Source organism: Schistocerca nitens, chromosome 1 (assembly GCF_023898315.1).
Source record: "Schistocerca nitens isolate TAMUIC-IGC-003100 chromosome 1, iqSchNite1.1, whole genome shotgun sequence".
Classification (NCBI taxonomy): domain Eukaryota; kingdom Metazoa; phylum Arthropoda; class Insecta; order Orthoptera; family Acrididae; genus Schistocerca; species Schistocerca nitens.
The window spans coordinates 659,362,186-659,386,984 of record NC_064614.1 but is presented as its reverse complement, the minus strand read 5'-3'; the positions used below and the strand labels follow the sequence as shown (position 1 = coordinate 659,386,984).

General features: G+C 39.3%; 1 protein-coding gene across 3 annotated transcripts in view; it reads right to left on the bottom strand.

Moving 5' to 3' along the window:
- The window catches only part of LOC126258990 (leukocyte tyrosine kinase receptor-like), a 717,375-nt gene that overhangs the window by 131,374 nt on the left and 561,202 nt on the right, over positions 1 to 24,799 (bottom strand). For all 3 annotated transcript variants that reach the window (XM_049955685.1, XM_049955687.1, XM_049955688.1), the window contains exons 14-15: positions 6,604 to 6,760; positions 1,058 to 1,237 (exon numbers count right to left, since the gene is read on the bottom strand). In XM_049955685.1, the coding sequence (XP_049811642.1) occupies positions 1,058 to 1,237; positions 6,604 to 6,760 (337 nt within the window). The remainder of the gene's footprint in view (positions 1 to 1,057; positions 1,238 to 6,603; positions 6,761 to 24,799) is intronic.

Sequence of the window (24,799 nt, the reverse complement as noted above, 5' to 3'; positions counted from 1 at the left end):
AAGCATGGTCCAAATTAGGCTTGTTTGAAACAAGAAGAAATGAGTAAAAGTAAAAACTGTGTAACTGAGTCACTGAATGTAAACTGGCATTTAAAGAAGTCAGAAAAACATTTATAAGCCACACATTTCTGTAGTCAGTGCTAAGAGTGACACCAGGGCACAGTGGAGTGACTGAAAATCATTGATTTGCAGTGATAAAACATGCTATACCCTATGGAAATCTGACAGGAAGATTTGTGTTTGGTGAATATCTGTCAGACATTACCTGTCATTATATGTGGTACCAACAGTGAAGTACAGAGGAGGCGGTGTTACACTGTGGGATATTTCTCAGGGTTAGGTTGTGCTACCCTTGTTGCGTCCAAGAATATGCTAAATGCAGAAGGATATGAACACATTTTACAACACTGTGTACTGCACACAATAGAGTAACAGTTTGGAGATGATGAATGTTTGTATCAGCATGACAAGCAGCATCTGTGAGGCAATAGTTCATGGACAGTAACATTTTTGAAACGAATAAAAGTGATTTATTTCATGGCAGAATGGTATTAGTTGAAACAAAACTTTACCTGTACAGTATTTATTATGGATCTGATGAGAATGAGCAATAAACTGTTTGTCTAGTAACAATATTCACAGTGCAATGCCAACATAATCCCTAGCGCTAGCCAAACTGTAGTTGCAGGAAAATGTAGCTTAATGTGTGAGAGTGTGTGTGTGTGTGTGTGTGTATGTGTGTGTGTGTGTGTGTGTGTGTGAGCATAGGCTCATCCGTATTCTTCCATACTATGTACCTGTTACTGGTTCTAAGGAAGGACATTGCCTGAAAACATAGCTAAAAGGTCAGTCTTGTTTATCTACATCTCTTCCACATAATATCTTAAATATACAATGCATATTAATTTTCCTAAATTTGAATATGGAATCTTTAAGAAAATTTGAAATTGGATGTGTTTCAAAAATGAAAAGTAAGCATCTAATAAATTGCACTGTAAATAATCTACACAATTTGGAACAGAACAAAGTTTGCTATTTTTGAGTTCATGGAGCACACCTGCAAAGCCACCACCACCACCTCCAGCACGACAGCCACTGCCACCTCCTCCAAAACCACCTGATCCTTCATTAATATAAACATGAGAACATCCACGACCACCACGGCCACCGTGGATCAATGACCTTCCAGTGAATGGGTTTCCTGTATCTGTGTGATTTCTCCAGCCACCACCAGCACCTGAAGAAAAAAGATTTTATGCAGTATTTTGTGCTGAATGATACACAGTTGAGCACATAAGCAATTATTTGGTCAGTTCTATAAGCAACTAACTCTGCAAACAGACAAGCATTTTTTATTTATGTATAGCATGTCATAATTACTAAATTAGTGAAAATGTTTGTGACTATAATATGTAGAGAGAAGTAGCCTATATGTACATCGGCTTCCATACTAGTCAAACCGCAATGAAGTGTGTAACAGAAGGTACTTCCCATTGTACCAGTTATTAGGTCATTTTACTGTTCCATTCACATATAGAGTATGGGGAGAATGTTTATGAGCTTCTGTGTGCACTGAAATTAATATAAGCTTGTCCTTATGATCCCTACACAGGGTGTTGTGGTATATTCCTATATTCATTATTTAAAGCAGATTCTTGAAACTTTGTTAGCAGGTTTTCTCTGGACAGTTTTCATCTATCTTTAGGTGTTCACCAATTCACTTTCTTCAGAACCTCTGTGATATTCTCTCATGGGTAAAAAAACGACCATTTGTGCTGCCCTTCTGTGCTTATCAATATTCTATGATGAGTCACACAAAAGATTTGTAAGCAACCTCCTTAGTAAACTGATTGCATTTCCCCAGTAACCAAAGTTGCCTACCTGCTTTACCTTTGTCCTATGTGATTGTTCTATGTTATGTCCCTACCCAGTTATTTGTAAGAGCTGATTGACCCCAACTGTGACTCACTGATACTGCTTTCATAGGATACCACATTTTTTCATTTTTTGGAAGTGAACAGTTTTGCATTTATGAATACTTAAAGCAAGATATCATCATTTCATCACTTTGAAATCTTATCAAGATCTGACTGACTGTGCAGCTTTTTTCAGATGGTACTTCATTGGAGATAACTGCATCTTCTGCAAAATGTCTGAGGTTACCATTAGTATTGTTTGCAAGGTCATCAACAGACAACATGAGAAGTAAGGATCACAGCAAACTTCCCTGGAGTACACTCAAAGTTACTTTTCCTTGTGTCAATCACCCTCTATCCAAAATTACATGATGCATCCTCCTTCCCAAGAATGCTCAGTCCAGTCACAAATTTTAATTGATATCTCATGCATCCATGCTTTTGATATGCAACATAAGTTGGTACTGAGTCAAATGCTTTTTGGAAATCAAAAAATATTGCATCTACCTGACTGCCTTGACCAATGATTTTCAGGATATTATGTGAAAAGAGTGCAAGCTGAATTTCACATGACTGATGTTTCCAGAATTCATGCTGGTTGGCATGGAGGAGGTCATTCTGTTTGGGATATCTCATTACATTTGAGCTCAGAATATATTGGAAGATTCTACAACAAATGGGTGTCACAGTACTGAACAGAAGTTTTGTGGATCACTTCTTATACCCTTCTTGTGGACAGGTGTGGCCTGTGCCTTTTTGCAACTGATGGGCAGTGTTCTCTATTCGAGGGACATACAGTAGATTATGATTAAAAGAGTGACTAATCAGCCATAAAATTGGTATAGAATCTGATAGGGATCCCACTGGGCCCTGGAGTGTTGTTCAATATTAACAATTTCAACTGTTTTTAAACTCCGCTGATGTTATTTACATATTTTATGCCCAAATTGGAGCACTTTATTCAATCCATATACATTTAAGTCTTAATACTAGGTGTAGATTTGGCTTTCCTCTTCTGCTCCCAAAACTTCTTCATCCTTTCTGACATGGCTGCCCTTTCTTCCTCTGTTATGGTGTATTTTTTGCATGCAAATGTCTTTAGTTTAAATCTCATGTCACTGTGTATCAGGATCTTCTTTTCTTCTCTGGCTTCAATTTGTTGCATTGTCTAGCTTAGCTCATCTAAATCACCTTAGACTTCTTTGAACCAGTTGTTCTTGGTCTTATTCCAAAAGCAGGTGAACAGTTGTTTCAGTAGCCTGGTTCCTGGTAGTCTGGAAATGTGGTGGAAAAAAGCAACCCCCCTTTTCCACATTGTGTCAATTACTGACTCAGTTTCTTGATATACAACTTCATTAGGTAATAGTCACCACTGACCGTCTACTTGGTATTTTTCGTTTATAATTGTTCTAAGGATTCTTCTGTCTGCCTTCTGTAGTTTGTCTGCGGTTGATTTGGTGTTCATCTTCAACAGTGTTTCACTAGCATAGGTTGCTTCAGGTTTAATAGAGAGTGGTAGTGTCTTGAGTTTTGCATTTATCGAGAGACATTTCTTCTTGTATGTTGGCCAGGTGATGTGTGGCGCTTGTTTCAGTTTAGTTGTTCTGCTTTCTACTGGCATTTTCTCATTTTAATTCAAACTTATAACCTTCCCAAGATATCTGAATTTAATTACAATTTTAATTTGTTTGTTATCATTCACTGTAATGGCTGGAGCTTCAACCTTGAAGGATGGCATCATTTCTGTCTTTTCAAACGAGATCCAAAGTCCAACTTTTGCTGCCATTTTTTCAAGTTCTTTAATTTAGTGTTTAGCCTCTTCCACACTATTTGCAAGCAGCACTAGATCATCAGCAAAGGCCAGGCAATTGAGTTTGATATTTCTGCCAATCTTGATGTTTGGTTGACATTTCTTATTCCACTCTGGTGGGACTTTCTCCAGTGTGCAGTTAAATTGTAGTGGTGAGAGGCCATCCCCCTGTTGAAGTCCTGTCCGGATTTCAAATGATTCAGATAGTTTCCCCCTGAATTTAACTTTTGATTTAGTATTCTTAAGGGTGATTCCAATAAGACTAATGAGTTTCAGTTGCAATCCAAATTCAGCAAGGATTTTAAGTAATGACTCACGATGGATACTGTCATATGCTTTCTTGAAGTCAACAGAAGTGGTGATCAACCTCTTGTTTCTCACTCTTTGATGTTTCATGATCCACTTAAGGCTGCTAATTTGATTTGGACAGCTTCTTCCAGGACAGAATGCTCCTTGATATTCTCCAAGTTCTTGGTCGAGTTGTTCCTGAGGTCTTGTAAGATAATTCTAGACAAGATCTTATATGTGACATCAAGCAGGCAGGAAAACTCCACTGATACTAATATCTATTTCACTTATGTAACAAGTATTATGTTCAAGCAATACTCTGCATTTACTTTTGCAAAGGAATGTTTGAAAATGGGGTTCAGCATTTCTACTTTTGTTTTGTTGCCACCAATCTTAGTTCCAGTTTCCTCCATGAGTGTGTGAACACTAACTTTTGAGCCACTAAGAGACTGTACCTATGACCAGAATTTCTTTGGGTTATGCAAGATATCCTTCAAAAACATTCTGCCACGATAGTTGTTGAAGGCTCCAGCCAAATGCTTTTCATTCAGCATCTCCCTATCTAAACCTTCATGCTTTGTTTTAAACCTATTATGCAGAGTCTCTGCTTCTTCAGAAGTTTCCTTAGAGTGACTGTGTATCATGAACAGTCCCTCACATCATGAACTGTTTGACTAAGTACATATTTATCAAGTGCATGGTCAACTGTTCTTCTAAACCTGACCACAGCTCTTCTACATGCTCCTCTCCAGCTCTAAATGTTTCGAATTCCTTATTGTTATGTGACACTACTACCTCTTTACCTTGTTTGTTGAACACACGTTTTTTTACTTGTTTTAGTTGTTCTTCATACTCTCATAACCACTGCTGCTACATATGTGTCATGGTCACTGACATCAGTTTCCATGTGGAAATCTTGTTTTAGTTGCTCTTCATACTCTGGTGATCACTGTTGCCACAATTGCCTCATGGTCACTGATACCACCTTCCACGTGGAAATCTTCAGAGATCAGGTTTATTAGTTGTGTACAAAGCATATTTGTAATCATAAAAGCAAGCAACTAAGCATTAGTTATAATTAGTCATAGTGTGAAATTAACCCATACAAATAACACTAACAGAGTGATAGTAAGTGACCATTTTTTGAGCTAAGTAATATTTTAAATTGTATATTAACAGAGTCTAAAATATATTTATTCAACTATCCAGTAACTCAGTGGCACTACATAACAAAAACAAAATTTTTCATTGAATAATAATGGAGTATCAAATTTAGGATGAAAAAACTGCTAGTCAAGATTCTGACTTTTTAATTATATGTCCTGTTAGAGGGAACAGCTCAATCCATGTGAACTAGATACTTATTTGCAAGAGTAGATGAAAACATTTTGTACATTATCTGATGCTCAATCACAAGAAGCAAACATAAGATAGTGGAAAATACCACTGATGTCGTGACATTTAGAGACAACTTATAATAACAGGTAAAATGGGTTACTAAGTTTTAATAAGTTCAGAAAAAGCAATTGCAAAGCATTATTCAGATGAAAAATATAATTAGATATCAAAGCAAAGGGAATCTACAGTTTAGAATGTCTGCCTGCTAAATACCACCAAATGGAGACATCTACACTAAAGCTGGAAAATTCATAAATTTACAAAGTCTTTAACTTGCTTACTCTGGCGAAAAAAAAATGATTTTTTGAAAAATTTTTGAAGAGTGATGCAGATCCTCATCTCAGACAAGTGTGGCAGAGAAGAGCAATAGAAAATTTAACAATGACACAGCAGCTACATATGAGAATTTAATAGCTGTGGAGCTGGAAGGCTAAATGAGGAGTTGACAAAAAGACATAGTATGGAGACATAATGAATAAGAAAAACTGGATGAAATGAAGATGGGTAGGAACAGAGAAGTGGAAGGGAGAGCTAAAAACAAGAGAGAGGAGGAATAAAACTATATGAAAGATAATACAGCAATATAAAATGAGAGAGAGAGAGAGAGAGAGAGAGAGAGAGAGAGAGAGAGAGATGAAAAGTGAAATAAGTGGAAAGACAAATGTAACTATAAGAAAAGATAAGAGCTCACGATAAAGTTTCAGGGGATGTACAGAACGGATTTGATTCTAAGAAGTGGAATACAGGTGAACAACAGAAAGACCTAGCACATACTGGAGCTATAAAGCAACTACATTCTGTGGAGTAAGTGAATTACAAAGTCAGAGGAGGGCAGGACATACAACCCAAAATAGTAATGTACCCCGTAAAACACTGTTGTGTTCAAACCAAGCTTCATGTTGAGAATACATAACTTTATATCTTCACTTGATAGACTGATAAGTATCACCATTATCCTATACCCTCACCTCATGGTTTAAGTAAGCTTTAATGATCTCAGCTATAAAGGAGGATAAGAAGAAGCAATTTTTTTTAGATGTCAAATAAGCCAGTTACTGTGTGTGTGTGTGTGTGTGTGTGTCAAGACAGATAGAAACACTTGACAACATTTCTCCCTATTAAGTGCTCTTAAAAGACCAGGGAAATATAAATTATGAGTTTGATGATGTTACGAAAATAATAAGTACATACCAGCTGTTGTAGTGTTGTGTTCTTTTCCAGAGAATGCTTTCCTGCTCAAATTAATGCCATGTCCATGCTGTCTGCCTTGAGTGCCAGAAGACTCTCGTCCAAGACCACCACCACCAGCTGCTATCAGTACTGGCCTTCCTTCAGTACCATTCCTAAGCTGAAATTACATAATACTGGTCATGCACACAATTGATATTTTAATTATTCATTTTCTGTTTAGAAGCACATTCATGAGATTAGTCATACACACAGTGTGTAAAATAATTTAATAGGATAGATGAAAAATCTGCTCACCAAGTGGCGGCAGAACACACACATAAAAGACGGTTGTAACTGGCAATCTTTCAGAGCCACTGGCTCCTTCTTCAGGCAGAAAGGAAGAGGGGTGAAGGAAAAAACAGGAGAGGTCCAAGAAAAGGGGTAGATTTTGGGAAAGTCACCCAGAACTGTGGGCCAGGGGAGACTTAGCGTACAGAATGAGAAGGAAAGACTGATTGTTGGGGACTGCATCGCACGAGATTTGAAAACCTGAGTGTTTAAAGGTGGAAGAGAGGATAACATGCAACAGAGATCTTAAACATCATGCATGAGTTAGTAAGAGTGAAAAGGTAAGTGCAATGTACGTAACAAAAGTGGGAGGGGGGCGGTGAAAAATAGACGGGAAAGACAATGAAAGATGTAGAAAACTAAAATGGAGTGAAGAAAAGAGTAGTTACAGTGATGAAATGCTGAGACACAAGAAATTAATGTACATTAAGGCCAGGTGGGTGGTGAGAACCACAGACTTTTTGTAGTGCTAGTTCCCACCTGCTAGTTCCCAAATCTCATCCAATGCAGTCCTCAACAATCAGTCTTTCATTCTCAACTTGTACGGTAAGTCTCCCTTGACCGGCAGTTCTGTGTGACTTTCCCAAAATCTACCACTTTTCCTAGACCTCTCCAGTCCTTTCCCTTCACCCCTCTTCCTACCCCTTCAACCCTTCTAACTGAAGAAGGAGCCACTGGCTTCGAAAGCTTGCCAATTACAACCATCTTTTATGTGTGTGTTCTGTTGCTGCTTGGTGGTAGATTTTTTTATCTATCCTGTTAAATAACTTCGCCAGTAATTGACTGTTTTCATTGTTATATTAGCTCGTGTAGCCATCCCTCCTTCTTATTTAACCCTCTTTTCAGTCTTTGTTGTTGTCTACCTTGTTCAGACTATCGTCTGTTTCCTACTTTATGTGGTAATCCATTTGTTTATCTGTATTACCAAGAATAATCAACACTTTGGCCCTTTATCTTTTATAGTACTGATTTCCATGCTTATAGACAGGTCCATTTTTATTTGCATATATCAAGAAATGTATGATGAAATAAAAGAAATTATTCAGATAGTGAAGGGAGACGAAAATTTAATAGTCATGGATGACTGGAAATCGGTAGTAGGAAAAGGGAGAGAAGGAAACACAGTAGGCGAAAATGGATTGGGGCTAAGAAATGAAAGAGGAAGCTGCCTGGTAGAATTTTGCACAGAGCACAACTTAATCATAGCTAACACTTGGTTCAAGAATCATAAAAGAAGTTTGTATACATGGAAGAAGCCTGGAGATACTGACAGGTTTCAGGTAGATTATATAATAGTAGACAGAGATTTAGGAACCAGGTTTTAAATTGTAAGACATTTCCAGGGGCAGATGTGGACTCTGTCCACAATCTATTGGTTATGAACTGTAGATTAAAACTGAAGAAACTGCAAAAAGGTGGGAATTTAAGGAGATGCGACCTGGATAAACTGACAAAACCAGGGGTTGTACAGAGTTTCAGGAAGAGCATAAGGGAACAATTGACAGGAATGGGGGAAAGAAATACAGTAGAAGAACAATGGGTAGCTTTGAGAGAGGAAGTAGTGAAGACAGCGGAGGATCAAGTAGGTAAAAAGACACGGGGGCTAGTAGAAATCCATGGGCAACAGAAGAAATATTGAATTTAATTGATGAAAGGAGAAAATATAAAAATGCAGTAAGTGAAGCAGGCAAAAAGGAATACAAATGTCTCAAAAATGAGATCGACAGGAAATGTAAAATGGCTAAGCAAGGATGGCTAAAGGACAAATGTAGGGATATAGAGGCTTATCTCACTAGGGGCAAGATAGATACTGCCTACAGGAAAATTAAAGAGACCTTTGGAGAACAGAGAACCACTTGTATGAATACCAAGAGCTCAGATGGAAACCCAGTTCTAAGCAAAGAAGGGAAAGCAGATAGGTGGAAGGAGTATATAGAGGGTCTATACAAGGGTGATGTACTTGAGGACAATATTAAGGAAATGGAAGAGGATGTAGATGAAGATGAAGATGAAATGGGAGATACGATACTCCATGAACAGTTTGACAGAGCACTGAAAGACTTGAGTCGAAACAAGGCCCCGGGAGTAGACAACACTCCATTAGAAGTAATGACGGCCTTGGGAGAGCCAGTCCTGACAAAAATCTACCATCTGGTGAGCAAGATGTATGAGACAGGCAAAATACCCTCAGACTTCAAGAAGAATATAATAATTCCAATCTCAAAGAAAGCAGGTGCTGACAGATGTGAAAATTACTGAACAAAGAAAGCAGGTGCTGACAGATGTGAAAATTACTGAACAATCAGTTTAATAAGTCACGGATGCAAAATACTAACACGAAACCTTTACATACGAATGGAAAAACTGGTAGAAGCCAACCTCGGGGAAGATCAGTTTGGATTCCGTAGAAATATTGGAACACGTGCGACAATACTGACCCTACGACTTATCTTAGAAGCTAGATTAAGGAAAGGTAAACCTACATTTCTAGCCTTTGTAGACTTACAGAAAGCTTTTGACAATGTTGACTGGAATACTCTCTTTCAAATTCTGAAGGTGGCAGGGGTAAACTACAGGGAGCAAAAGGCTATTTACAATTTGTACAGAAACCAGATGGCAGTTATAAGAGTCGAGGGACATGAAAGGGAAGCAGTGGTTGGGAAGGGAGTGAGATAGGGTTGTAGCCTTTCCCCGATGTTATTCAATCTGTATATTGAGCAAGCAGTGAAGGAAACAAAAGAAAAATTCGGAGTAGGTATTAAAATCCATGGAGAAGAAATAAAAACTTTGAGGTTCGCCAATGACATTGTAATTCTGTCAGAGACAACAAAGGACTTAGAAGAGCAGTTGAACGGAATGGATAGTGTCTTGAAAGGAGGATATAAGATGAACATCAACAATGGCAAAATGAGGATAATGGAATGTAGTCGAATTAAGTCGGGTGATGCTGAGGGAATTAGATTAGAAAATGAAACATTTAAAGAAGTAAAGGAGTTTTGCTATTTGGGGAGCAAAATAACTGATGATGGTCAAAGTAAAGAGGATATAAAATGTAGACTGGCAACGGCAAGGAAAGCATTTCTGAAGAAGAGAAATTTGTTAATATCGAGTATAGATGTAAGTGTCAGGAAGTCGTTTCTGAAAGTATTTGTATGGAGCATAGCCATGTATGGAAGTGAAACATGGACGATAACTAGTTTGGACAAGAAGAGAATAGAAGCTTTCGAAATGTGGCGCTACAGAAGAATGCTGAAGATTAGATGGGTAGATCATATAACTAATGAGGAGGTATTGAATAGGATTGAGGAGAAGAGAAGTTTGTGGCACAACTTGATTAGAAGAAGGGATCGGTTGGTAGGACATGTTCTGAGGCATCAAGGGATCACCAATTTAGTAGTGGAGGGAAGCATAGATGGTAAAAATTCATAGAGGGAGACCTAGAGATTATTACACTAAACAGATTTAGAAGGATGTAGGTTGCAGTAGGCACTGGGAGATGAAGAAGCTTGCACAGGATAGAGTAGCATGGAGAGCTGCATCAAACCAGTCTCAGGACTGAAGACCACAACAACAACATATCAATTCCATTTTTATTTATGAATTTGCATACAATTTACAGTTCATTACACTGCATGGCATTTTCCTGATTGTCTTTTACCGGCTTATTCGCAAATTTGACAGCTATTTTCTTTTCCACCATCCACTTATCTTGTTTAAACATTATTCTTTCATGTTTTCGTGCTTTTGTTTTTTGGCATACTGCTCTGATTGACTTTTATTGCCATCTCTTATATCACTTTAATTCCCAAGCTACGTAGTTTACATTTACTACAATGACTTTTGCTTTCTGTTCACCCAGTTTTTAAAATTTTCTCTGTTTTCACAACTTTCCATATAAATTTTTTTCTTTTTCAATAACTTTTTTTCATATCATATTGATCACCCACTCATTACCTCTTATTAATGATTTTCGTATGAATGTTTCTAGTTTTTCTGATGTTTTCCTTGCTTTTCTTCTGTTTTTCTATCTTTCTATCAATTTGGTTATTTATTTTCTGCTGCTCCCACAATTTCTAACTCTCCTAAGTATCCCCTCTTGTCATGATGATTCCCATTTCTTATTACCTCTGTTCTTTTCAAGAACATGCCTTTTCACTATTAAAACTAAGATCCCACATTCTGTTTATTGAAACCTGCTTGTCCATTGGAGTTACTCGAAAAGGCCTAACATTGAAAGTCCCTGTTTCTTGATGCAATCCTAATCTACACCAGGTTCTTTTACACTTCCAAATACAGCAGTCTCACGACTTTCCATATCGATTTTTTCCTTTTTCAATAAGTTTTTTCGTATCATATCGATCACCCACTCATTACCTCTTAATAATGATTTTTGTATGAATGTTTCTAATTTTTCTGATGTTTTTCCTTGCTTTTTTTCCATTTTTCTATCTTTCTATATACCTGCTTATTTACTTATTTATTTTCTGCTACCCCCACAATTTCTAAGTCTCCAAAGTGTCCCCTCTTGTCATGATGATTCCCATTTCTTATTACCTCTGTTCTTTTCAAAAACATGCCTTTGCACTATTAAAACTAAGATCCCACATTCTGTTTATTGAAACCTGCTTGTCCCTTGGAGTTACTCCAAGAGGCCTAACATTGAAAGTCCATGTTTCTTGATGCAATCCTAACCTACACCAGGTTCTTTTACACTTCCAAATACAGCAGTCTCTTGCTCTTACCCAGCTAACCTGTGACCTATATGCCTCATCAGCCAATTTCCACTCTACCAGATTTCTCTCCTTCTACAATATCCTGCACTTACCTGCCCCCTCACAATTCCTAGAATGGTATCATCTGCCAAGCCCACTCCAAACTGCAACAGCATGCCAGACTTCACCTCAAAAAGCTATCCCACCTTCCCCTAACCTATCCGAACAGTGGTGTTTCGTTTCCCTTCCTGTCCCTCTGCAGCTCCCTAAACAGCCACACCATCAACCACCACTCCTCTCCTACAAACTGAGCTTGGTCAACCTCCTTAACATCCCGCAGCCATCACTACTGCCTCCCAGACCAAGAAAAACCCATAATCCCAAGAACAAGTCACAACAATACAGTGTCCTTAAGCTCTCATCTAAAGCACTCACCCCTCCAGAATTATCTGTATTATCTAAGGGCCTCACTTTCAGCCTTAAACCTGCATCTGATCATGCAGCTTTGGTGAAGGACCTACATTCCTTCACATTTAATATCCACTGGAAATATCACTTTGCAACCCAATCCCAAAACCTTTCCAACCACAAAACAGACATTGAACCCTGCCTTGAACAGTACAGACCACAATCCCAACTAGATCCACCACCAATACCTCAGAATCATCCCTTACAAGCCTTCCAAGAATTCCTCACATCCAACAATGCTTCACAACCCTTACTCAGGTCCCTGCAACATGACCCTATCCTGTTCTCTGCAGAACTCCAGGCTCTACATTCCATCATTATCCTCCCAGCAGACAAAGGATCTACCACTGTGGTACTTGACTGAAAGGAATATGTTAGTGAAGGTCTACACCAGCCGTCTAACACTTCTATATACAGCATCTGCCATCAAGATCCCATATGTGTGATTCAAACTGACCTGCAGTCCATCCTTAAAACCTCAGGTCCCTCACAAGGATTAACATCTCAATCCACAGAACTTCTCACACCGCCCAAACCACACACCTTCTTCCTAAGATCTACAAACCCTATCATCCTGGTTGTCCTATAGCTGCTGGCTTCAAACCAGCCACTGAACATATATCTGCCTTAGTTGATCAACACCTGCAACCCATAGTACAAAGACTCCCCTCCTACATCAAAGATAACAACCATTCACTAGATTGTCTGAAATCTTTGTCCATCCCACTACCACCACACATCTTGCTTGTCACCATTGATGCCACCTCAAATGACTCTAAGCACTATGGGACTTAACATCTGAGGTCATCAGTCCTTTAGACTTAGAACTGCCTAAACCCAACTAATGTAGGGACATCATACATGTCCATGCCCGAGGCAGGACTCGAACCTGCAACTGTAGCAGCAGCACAGTTCCAGACTGAAGCACCTAGAACCACTAGGCCACAATGGCCGGCGATGCCACCCCCTTACATAACAACATAATCTCCCGCATACATGGACTGTCTGCTGCTGAACATTTCCTCAGTCAGCGCCCAACTGATTCCAAACCTATGAAATCTTTCCTACTTACCTTAATCAACTTTCTACTTACCAACAACTACTTCACCTTTAAGGGGAAGACTTAAAAACAGAGCAGGGGGGGGGGGGGGGGGGGGGCTTTCCTGGGATCCATAAGTCTTCAGCCCCTAATTTGGTTTAGATACACTGATGCTATCTGTTGTAACCATGAACGGAACACTTGCGGTGTTGGCCGTGAACGAAAGCGCAGTGGGACTGAATGGGCACGGCCTACGAACAAATGAAATGGATGGAGAGGAAAGGACGGATACGAATGACAGACAACCGAGCAGACACTAAGAACAACAACACGCAAGATGCAATGGGGTCGCAAGCGAAAACCTCCCGAAATCAAAACATTCACTCATACACAGAAATAAGCAAAGTAACACGCTGTCAGCAGGTGAGATATCAGAGACTCACGCGAATATCAGACTGCCTCACTGAGTGAGAGGCAGCCATTTCAATACATGATAGGGTACTTTGCTATTGGCCACTGGTACCATGTGCCTCCACCATGGTGCCCTCACATTAAACGCAGGCCAGGAGCACACGCAGCAACGGATTATGGCGCGACGGCTGCAGAGACCTCTAGTGGTAAACGAGGTCCATGCCGTCTGGCACTGATTCGAAACCCACAGCACTTGGAACCAGATCCCTCCCCCCTGAAACTTGCACATAGGGTGGAAATACCCCAGATGGTGCCATGGTGGTCAGCAAATGGGAGAAGAAAGAACATGTCTGGGGAGGCCTCGGACAAAAACAACGACCGCTGCATGGAGTCATTCGTGACGTGAAAAGCCGTGAAATGTTGCTTCAGCCAATGTACGTATGTTTCACAGTCTTCCTTAGCATCATTAAATGGGAGGAACGACAGCGGACTAGGGAAAGCATCGGACACTTAAGGACTCAGAAGCTGTTGTGGTAGTGCGTCCCTTGCATCAACTTTGTCCATTAGCAACCGCAGCGACTGCTGTCTAACTGGAGCTGCTGCTGCTGCTGATGCATGAGCTGCTGCTGTTGCTCCAGAAGACAGACCAACTTCACCTCCATGCTAACAACTACCACCATCACATCCTCGTCACCAAAATGTTGTAACTGTGACCGGAACGGTTGTGGGGTTGGCCATGAACAAAAATGCGGTGGGACTGAACGGGCACAGCCCATGAATAAACAAACCGGACAGACATGAACAACGACGGACAACTGAGCAGACACTAAGAACAACAACACACAAGAAGCAACAGGGTCACAAGTGAAAAACCTCCCAGAAGCAACAACGTCCACTCATACACAGAAATAAGCAAAGTAACACACTGTGCAGTCATGGCTTACGGCATGACAGCTGCAGAGACCTCTAGTGGTAATCGAGGTCCATGCCGTCTGGCACAGATTCGAAACCTGATGTGCTCGGTACCAGACCATCTTTACCATGTGGATTCATGGTGAGGCTGACCTGCTAAAATTCCTGGAATCTCTGAATACCCTCTCCCAATTAAATTTCACATGATCCTATTCCAAACCTCATGCCACTTTCCTAGATTTTGATCTCATCCTCACCAAAGACCAGCTACACAATTCCGTCCACATTAAACCTACCAACAAACAACAGTACTTACATTTTGACAGTTGCCATCCTTTCCACATAAAACATTCCCTCCCATACAGCCTTGGCATCTGAGGTAAACATATTTGTTCAGATGCAAACTCTTTACAGCAATACACCACCATTCTGACCTCAGCCTTCACTGCACATAATTACCCACCAGCCTAGTTAAAAAGCAGATTTCTTGGGCCATCACATCCAAACCTGGTACTGCTGATCCCTCCAAAAAACAACTTTGAAGCACACCACTGGTGATTCAGTATTATCCTGGTTTGGAATGTGTTAATCAGCTAGTTCAACAGGGTCATGACTTCCTAAAATCATGTCCTGAAATGAGATCTATTCTGTCTGAAATTTTGCCCTCCAAACCTAGAATAGCTTTCCATCACCCTCCCAATGTCTGCAATATTCTTATCAGACCCTATGCTCCTTCTGCACCCATCTCCCTACCCACTGTGACTGTCCCTGCTGGAAGACTTGCCCTGTGCACCCTCCTACCACCTAAACAGCCCTGTAGCTGGCAAAATATATACTACCAAAGGGAGAGCCACCTGCAAAATGACACGTCATATAACAGCTGTCATGTAAACACTGGTCTTCTACATTAGCATGACTACCACTAAATTATCAGTTAGCATGAATCGGCATAGGCAGAGGGTGTATACTGGCAACTCGCAATATCCTGTTGCAGAGCATGCTTGGCAACATGACATTCGTGACCTTGGCACTTGTTTCATCACATGCTCCATCTAGATTCTTCCCCCCAGACACCAGTTTCTCAGCACTCTGCAGTGGGGAACTAGCAAAACAACATGTCCTTGGTTCTCGCCTACCACCTGGCCTTAATTTATATTAATTTTTTCTGTCTCAGCTTTTCTTCACTATAACTACTCTTTGCTTCAGTCCGTTTTAGTTTTCTATATCTTTCATTGTCTTTCCAATCTATTTTTCACCTCACCCTCTCCCACCTCTGTTACGTACAATACACTTAGCTTTTAACTTTTATTAACTCATGCATGATGTTCAACCAGTAATCTCTGTCAGCAGATTACCCTGTCTTCCACCTTTAAGTTCTCAGGTTTTCAAATCTCATCCAATGCAGTCCCCACTAACCAGTCTTTCCCTCTCATCCTGTATGGTATGTCTCCTCTGATGTGCACTTCTGGGTGACTTTCCCAAAATCTACCCCTTTTCCTGGACCTCTCCAGTCCTTTTCTTTCACCACTCCTCCTTCCCCTTCAATCCTTCTGCCTGAAGAAGGAACCACTGACTCTGGCAGCTTGCCAATTACAACCATCTTTTATGTGTGTATTCTGCTGCTACTTGGTGAGTATGGTTTTTATCTATCCTATTAAATAATTTTTACACAATGTGTAAAGCTGCATATGTTCTTCTTTCTCAGAATCAATAACAGAACTGGTTCCCCATAGATAGGAAAGCTACTACAGACATAATCTTTTCTATTGTATAATTATTCTGTTAAACGCCCTTAAAATAAGAAAAACTAAAATTTTGAAAATTTTATATATCAATAATAGTGTTGTTTTTTGTATCAGTGATTTTCCATTGACTCTTCTGTTTTTAATTCATGTAACATATGAACTATAAATGTGTAGCATGGAGTGACATGTAATGTACAACTAGTCTACTAGCAGGATAATGGAGATTCCTGATAGTGAACACATTTGATGTAATTCCACTTAATAGTCACAGCTGTAGAAATTATGGATGATGAAAAAACAAGTAGTTAGGTATGATAGTGAAGGACTGGCAGTAATTGAAACATGAATTATGGTGGAAGAATTACAAGGCTACTTGCATAAATTGGAAACTGAAACAATTCTCTAACAATGAAAATCCCAAATACAGTTTGCTGAAAAAAACTATTTCAAGTTTTCTGGAAAAATGCCCCCAGTAATGTATTATGTATTTCAAAAAAGATTCAAAAATGATAGTGCTTATTATGTAGGAACAAGTCTTTTTATATTTTGACTGGCAACACCTTCACACCCAGCTGAGCTTTTAGTTTTGAGAGACTACACAATTTTCTTAATTTCAAAAACAGAAGTGGGTGGTACATCCATATGACAGTTTTATGTAAGTTGCCTGCTGAACAGACTCTTTTGATTTTTGTCTTGAAAAACCACAAAAATTAGCAATGCGCTTCAGGCATATGATGTTTATACATACTTAGTTATTTCTTCTTAAAACGAGCTCAGCACTCACGTAACTGCAGAATGTGTTAACTTGTTCACAATAAAATGTAACTTTTAATTATCACTTATCATGAGAATCAGTTGATATCAGACAGTGTTTACAATCAGCAAAAATGTGGCCTACTGTGCAGGATGCAATTTTACATGATAATATACAAGGAGTGTTGAGTAACTAATGCAACTCATTTTGCTTCTGAAAGCAGGTTTGTTTTGTTCAGGATTTCAATACACCATTTATACCCCACTCTTCTGACTAAAAAACTTTTTCAACATACCCTCAGTTCAGTCCAACAGCCTTACATCACCTTACAGGGAGAGCTAGTATGCCTGCATGGTACCTCTCTACCAATTAACGTAGGAGCCAATGTCTTGCAGCATCAATAACGTCCACATCATCCACATACTGCTTCCTACAGCATGCATCCTTCATTGGACCACAGAGATGGAAGTCTGAAGGTGCACAATCCGTGCTGTCGAATGATCTTCTGTCAGCTAGCGAGGAACCCAGAAGGCACACACCTTTGAGTACCAATGGACGAGTGTGTCAGCACTACCAACAGAGACAGCCAGTTGAACAGTGAGGTGTTTGACTGTGATCCATCGATCACCTCAAATGGGAGTGTCCGCTTGTTCTAACACTGCAGAAGTGACAGCTGTGCGCAACCCGCCAGCAAACTGGAGATCAGACAGTTTTATGTGATCTTATGCAAATGCCCATGAATATCTACAATGCTCTGGTTTTCTGCCAAAAGAAACTCAATGATAACCTCTCTGCTTGGAAAGCACCTCGGTTACATACGACACTTTTAAGGCTATGTGTAGTGCGACCACCAAATGGAACTTCACGAATCTATATTTGCTGAAGCAGGAATATTCCATGATGTCCCTCAACAAATTCTGAATTTTTTTCAACTGAAACTGGCCAAGAGAAAAATGTGTTGCATTACTTATTGATTCCCCCCATAAATAAAAATCATCAGTTCACAAAATCTTCCATCGTCAGATGAAGGAGATATAAAGGAATGAACTGACACATAAAATAAACTTCAACTAGTCACTATATCCTATGAAAAATTGTCTCCAGGCAGGCAGCCAATAGATACCTAATTACATTTGAGTTCAGAATGTGTTCTAAAATCCTACAGCAGATGTACATCACTGATATTGGACAGCAGTTTGTCAATTACTTCCATTACATTTCTGGTAAATGGATGTGACCTGTGCTTTTTTCCAACCACTGTGCACAATTTTTTTGTTTGAAGGATCTACAGCATACTATGGTTAAAAGAGGAGCTAACTCAGCTCCAACATCTGTGTAGAATCTGACAGCAATTCCATCACATCCTGGGGCCTTGGCAAATTTTAGCAGTTTCAGTAGTTTCTCAAAGCCACTGAAATAAAATCTGTATCACTCATCTTTTTAGTGGTGCAACAATTAAACTAGATCAGCAGCACTAAAATGTCTGTAATGGAAAATTTTGAAAATAATGTTGAGAAATTTCTACTTTTGTTTTGTTACCAACAATTTCAGTTCTTGTGTTATTCATGACTTTACATATGACCTGATTTTCTTTGGATTTTGTGAAAGCTATTTTGATAAGATTCTGTCACAAAAGTTGTTGAGCATTTCACGTACAGCCATTTTAACAGTAATATATATTTCATTTAGCATTTATCTATCTATAATTCTATGCTTTGCTTTATAATTACTGAATAGTAGTGCTGCATCTTTAGAAGTTTCTTCACAGAGGCAGTATTCCATGGAAAGCCCCACCCATCACAAGCTGTTCTACTAGGTACACTCTACAGCACAAAAATTGGCCACCTCACAAAATTCTAAATTCAGACATAAGCATGATCTGGCAACATTGTAGTATGAGGAAGTGTTGTCTTCTATTCAGACTGTTACACTGCTTTATCTGCTTGTGATCTAGTAGGTAACATCATGCAATGCAGTCACAAAGTTCTGCATTTTCGCTGCCCGCTAAGGGTATCAGTCTGATGCAATCTCAATGATAACATGCTTCATTTTGTAACACATCAGTAATAGCAAAACTTTCCAGAAAAGAACTCATGGCTGCATCAAAATCTGACCTGTTTGTGATCAAGAGTGCCCCCACCTTACAGCTGGCACTGGCAACTGGCCATGCCACAGGCCAATTAACACCAGCCACCACCCAACCAAGGAACACACACAGCGCATCACTGACATGTTTCTGCTCTTGTTTTGGTATACATAAAATTGTTTTTTATTGTATACTGATTTTCCATACAAAATAACTTCAATAAACCAAGTGAACACTGTGCAGTTATACAACAAAATGTTCAAATGTGTGTGAAATCTTATGAGACTTAACTGCTAAGGTCATCAGTCCCTAAGCTTACACACTACTTAACCTAAATTATCCTAAGGACAAACACACACACCCATGCCTGAGGGAGGACTCGAACCTCTGCCAGGATCAGCTGCAAACTCCATGACTGCAGCGCATTAGACCGCTCGGCTAATCCCGTGTGGCAGTTATACAATATTCCTAGATTGTTGTGAGGGTATTTATCAATTTATTGTTATTTTCTTATTTGAAGTTCTAGTATTTGTATTGCACTTACAAATGGATTTTGCATTCCTGAGTCTTGCAAATATTGTTTACATGTTATAAAATAGAGGCACAAATGGAAAAAGGTCTAACATTTGTGACATATAGCTTACTTCGGGCTTAACAGAGTGGTCAAGGCAGTGGAGGCAGCTAGAAACATTTGTGTCATGTTTGGGGCGGCAAGTACTATTGAACAAATCACATCAGAAAAGTATTTTCTTGTTTCAAGAATGACCATTCTGGCATAAATGGCTTTTCACATTGAAGAACTCTCGATAATTTACAAATATGATAAACTGCCACAATTTAACCTTTGTGTTACAATTGCATTTAATACACAAGGGTCAGGGGTCACTTGTAGGAGTACAGTATGCTCTAATGCAAAGCAGCAATAGTCACAGGGCGAACTAACACTGCTTTTTTGTCATCAGTTCACTTCTTTGGCATTCCTATGCAATCTGTGATTATGTTAATTTATTAAGAAGAAATTAATGGCTGAGTGTTAAGAAAGGACATCTCCTCGAGCAAAGGGCAGAACAGATAATATTTTGCAACTGGTGGCACAAAAGGGGTGTTTTGCACTATGATCTCCTTCACAGAAGTATGTCCATCCAATGTGAACATGTCACAAATGTTTGACCTTTTTCCACCTACAGCTATATCGACATGTAAGCAATGTTTGTAAATTTCAAGTATGAAAAATCCAATTCATAACTGCAAGACAAATACTAAAACTTCAAATAAGAAAATGGCAGTTAGTAAATACACTTATAGTAACCTATGATACTTGTGTAACTGCACACTCAGTTTATTGAAGTTATTTCATGTGTAAAATCACACTACAATAACAAGCCATTTTATGTTTAGCAATGTGAGATCAAAAACATACCCGCGATGTGCCACACTTTGTTCACCTGGTCAGATAGTGGCTGGCATCAGGCAGATGGTGGCAGGAGGCTGGTTGCCGGTGACTGCTGTAGGGCAAGGGAACCCTCAAACATGAACTGTTCTGACTTTGATGAAGCCATGAGCTCTTTTGCTGGTGAGTTACAATATGAAACACATTATTTCTGAAGTTCCATTAGACTGACAAATTTAGTAGACAGCCAAAATGCAGTTACGAAAATAAATTTGAATTCGCAACTTTGCGTCTACATTGTGTGATATTTATCACAACAACAAGAGTCAACACAGAATTGTAGCAGCTCGAGTGGAATCCAACACTCCCTTGTCCAAGAGTGTTGCCAGACTATGCAGATGGCTGGACTTAAGAATTCTAAGAGGTAGCCTATTTTGGTGCTGTCAAGTGTTCATGTCTAACTAGTACTTGGTCAACTACTCTTCTAAACTTCAGCCGAAGTTCCTCTACATGCTCTTTGGCAGGAATCAGTCTCTTGTGGACCAGGCAGCAACTGAACAGAATGCTATGTGGATGGAAACACTGGATATTGAGTTTCTGTTGGAGCCACTTGTAGGGCTACCTGCACAATGCTTCCCCTTGCCCAGGATCTGGTCATTTCTGATCCTACGCACCTGTTAAAGGTGAGAGAGCTTTAGTATCACTGTCAGACTTGGACAATGGTAGTGAGATGTTCATAGCAATGTTGGCTATCCAGAGTTATATAGTTTAATGGCAACACTGTGGGCAGCATGGGCACAGCATCAGATGACAAAACCATCTGGCATTGTAGGCAACAGGAAAATGCATATTCATTCCATGATCAGCTGTTTTCATGTTTTCTAATCTTTCACTTAGTATTACTATTCACACACAGTGGCATGTTAGTTTTTGGTTATTTCTCTCAGTTTGCTATTCAGGTTCTGTTCTTACACTGTTGATGGGATTTGTGTATGGTTTGCCATCATGTACTTGGTTCTTTTCAGCCACTTGGTTTTTCATCTGAAACTAACTAGTGACACTCCACTGCCTGGGTAGCACATTACAAAAATTTGGTTAGCATGGAAACATTATCCTTAAAGGAATATTCATGGCTTATTGTACTGGTAAATGAAAATCAGGCAAAGGTGAAATTTTCTGTATGCAAATAGCTGTTTACATCAAAAGTAACACAGCTCATACAAAAGACCTCATCCTGCTTTTTTTAACAACACACATTTTACTTTTTCCAAAAACTTAACATTTCAAAATTAATTTGTATTAAAAAATTTCATGATCTAGAATGTTCCAATCTTAAATAGTTAAAAACTAAAGGAATGGCTAGATCTATAACTCATGAATTCGCATCTTCATTGCTTGATATTTACCAATAGACCAAGAGGTGATACAGCACTTTAACAGTTTTGAAGATCAAATTTATCTAATTCCAAACATGCCTGCTTTCAATAAAATAATTTATTAATTTGTTAATTATTCTACTCTCAATACTTTTTGGCAGTCTTTGGGAATCTTTGTGTATACAGAAGTAAAGTAGGATCTATTATTTTGGATATTTTCTTGTTATGCAGCTCATAGTTAAACAGACTTACTTCTTTGCCTATTGTTTCTTTATGTTTTTATTACCTTTTACATTAACATTTAAAATGTAATAATAAATTCTGATTTTTAATCTTATTCATCTCTGTAAATAGGAGTGATATACAAAGACTTGAGACAGACTGTGACTAGATACCAAAATATCAACAATATGTAGTAAACTAGCAAATTGTATAGTTACTACATGAGATTATCTGTGTGAAACATTCTGTATTTAGCCGTCAACATGTATATTCTGTGACTGAAAACTGAACTACAGAATTGTGTCATAAAGCACTAATGAATGTAGTTTGCAAACTTGGTCTAAAGAGTTAGACTATTGCCTGTGACAAAGGTGATCATTAGACAAGGATAACTGATTACAAATATTATGAAGAAACCAACAATTAATTACTGTAGTGTGTTTTACATTACGTTAATTATATTCATCAGATCCTTCAACAGTGCAAAGAAACCATCGCCAACCAACTACATAATTATTGAAGGCACTGTACCAGGTGAGCAAACTTACATATGATGAATCAGGTAAAGGATACTGGGTAACACAGGCATAGGGAAATGAACTCACAAAAATTTTTAAGTCAAGGAAATGGTAGCATTATATACACAAACAATGGTTAAAAAACAGTGGCAGGAGACAGAAAATAAGTGAGTCACAACAACTAAGACATAAATACTTCAATGGTTTGCAATGCTTTTATTAGTAAAAAATAACTGGAACTGTCGATACGTGAAAACGAAACAGTACATATATATGAGCAATATCACGGACAGTACCATATTGGAATGGACTTCAGCCAAGTGAAAGCCAAAGATATTGGTACAATATTAGCATAGCATTGTCTAACAGGGAGGCATCTTGAGGTACACAAACTACCCTGGCAGGGGGCCAAAATTCTTTAAGAGAACACAACACACCAAGAATTAAGACTAAAGTGTTTATTTTGTTCAGTGTTCTGTAATTATTGCTAAAATGAGTGTCAGAGAAGTTGTAAACTGTGTGTTTGATGATGGTAGCATGGATTAGAATTTAATGATAAAAATTATTTCATTGTTAAGAGTGAACTGTATTCTGACAGTAGCACAACATTGCAAGTAGGCTCAAAGTTGAGACACTGAAATAAATGCAAGTCAGTCACGAGTACTGAGTGATATGGATGTAAAACTAAAAGTACAGTTAGAAGAATATCTACACACATCAAACAAAGTTTGGCATCACCTCGGTTCCGAGAGATCTGGAACCTGTACATAAAATTGGAATAGAGCTCAACATAAACATCATTTCCACCCTTTTTATTGTTCATGAAAACCACACATTGCATGTTGTACTACCATACAGTGAGACCTTCAGAGGTGGTGGTCCAGATTCCTGTACACAACGGTATCTCTAATACCCAATAGCATGTCCTCTTGCATTGATGCATGTCTATATTTCTTGTGGCATACTATCCACAAGTATATCAAGGACTGTCAGTCCAGATTGTCCCATTCCTTAATGGCAATTCGGCATCAGATTCCTCAGAGTGGTTGGTGGGTCACGTTGTCCATAAACAGCCCTTTTCAATCTATCTCAGGCATGTTCAATAGGGTTCATGTCTAGCTACTCTAGTCAAGCGATGTCATTATCCTGAAGGAAGTCATTCATATAAGACGTGCACGATGGGGGTATGAATTGTCATCCATGAAGACAAATGGCTCACCAATATGCTGCTGATATGGTTGCACTATCGGTCAGAGAACGACATCCATGTATCGTACAGCCATTACGGCTCCTTCCATGACCACCAACGGTATACGTTGACCCCACATAATGCCACCCCAAACAGCAGGGGACCTCTACCTTGCTGTACTTGCTGCACAGTGTGTCTAAGGCATTCAGCCTGACCGGGTTGCCTCCCAATACGTCTCTGACTATTGTCTGATTGAAGCCATATGTGACACTCACTGGTCAAGAGAACTTGATGCCAATCCTGAGCAGTTCATTTGGCATGTTGCTGGGCCCATCTGCACCACGTTGCATGGTGTCACGGTTGCAAAGATGGACCTTACCATGGACGTCAGGAGTGAATTTGTGCATCATGCAGCCTATTATGCACAGTTTGAGTTGTAACATGACGTCCTGTGGCAGCATGAAAAGCATTATTCAACATGGTGGCGTTGCTGTCAGGGTTCCTCCGAGCCATAATCGGTAGGTAGCAGTCAACCACTGCAGTAGTAGCCCTTGGGCAGCCTGAGCGAGACATGTCATCGACAGTTCCTGTCTCCCTGTATCTCCGACATGTCCGAATGACATTGCTTTGGTTCACTCCGAGATGCCTGGACACTTCCCTTGTTAAGAGCCCTTCCTGGCACAAATTGACAATGCGGGCACAACTGAACCTTGGTATTGACTGTCTAGGCATGGTTTAACTACAGACAACACGAGCCGTGTACCTCCTTCCTAGTGGAATGACTGGAACTGATGGAATGTCAGACCCCTCCGTCTAATAGCCGCTGCTCATATATGGTTGTTTACATCTTTGGGCAGGTTTAGTGACATCTCTGAACAGTCAAAGGGACTGTGTCTGTGATACAATATCCACAGTCAACGTCTATCTTCAGGAGTTCTGGGAACCGGGGTGATACAAAACTTTTTTTGATTGAGTAGAACCGGAAATACCAAATCCCATATTAGTTGCAGCAAATGAGTGATTATTGCCATTATTGAATTATGTAAA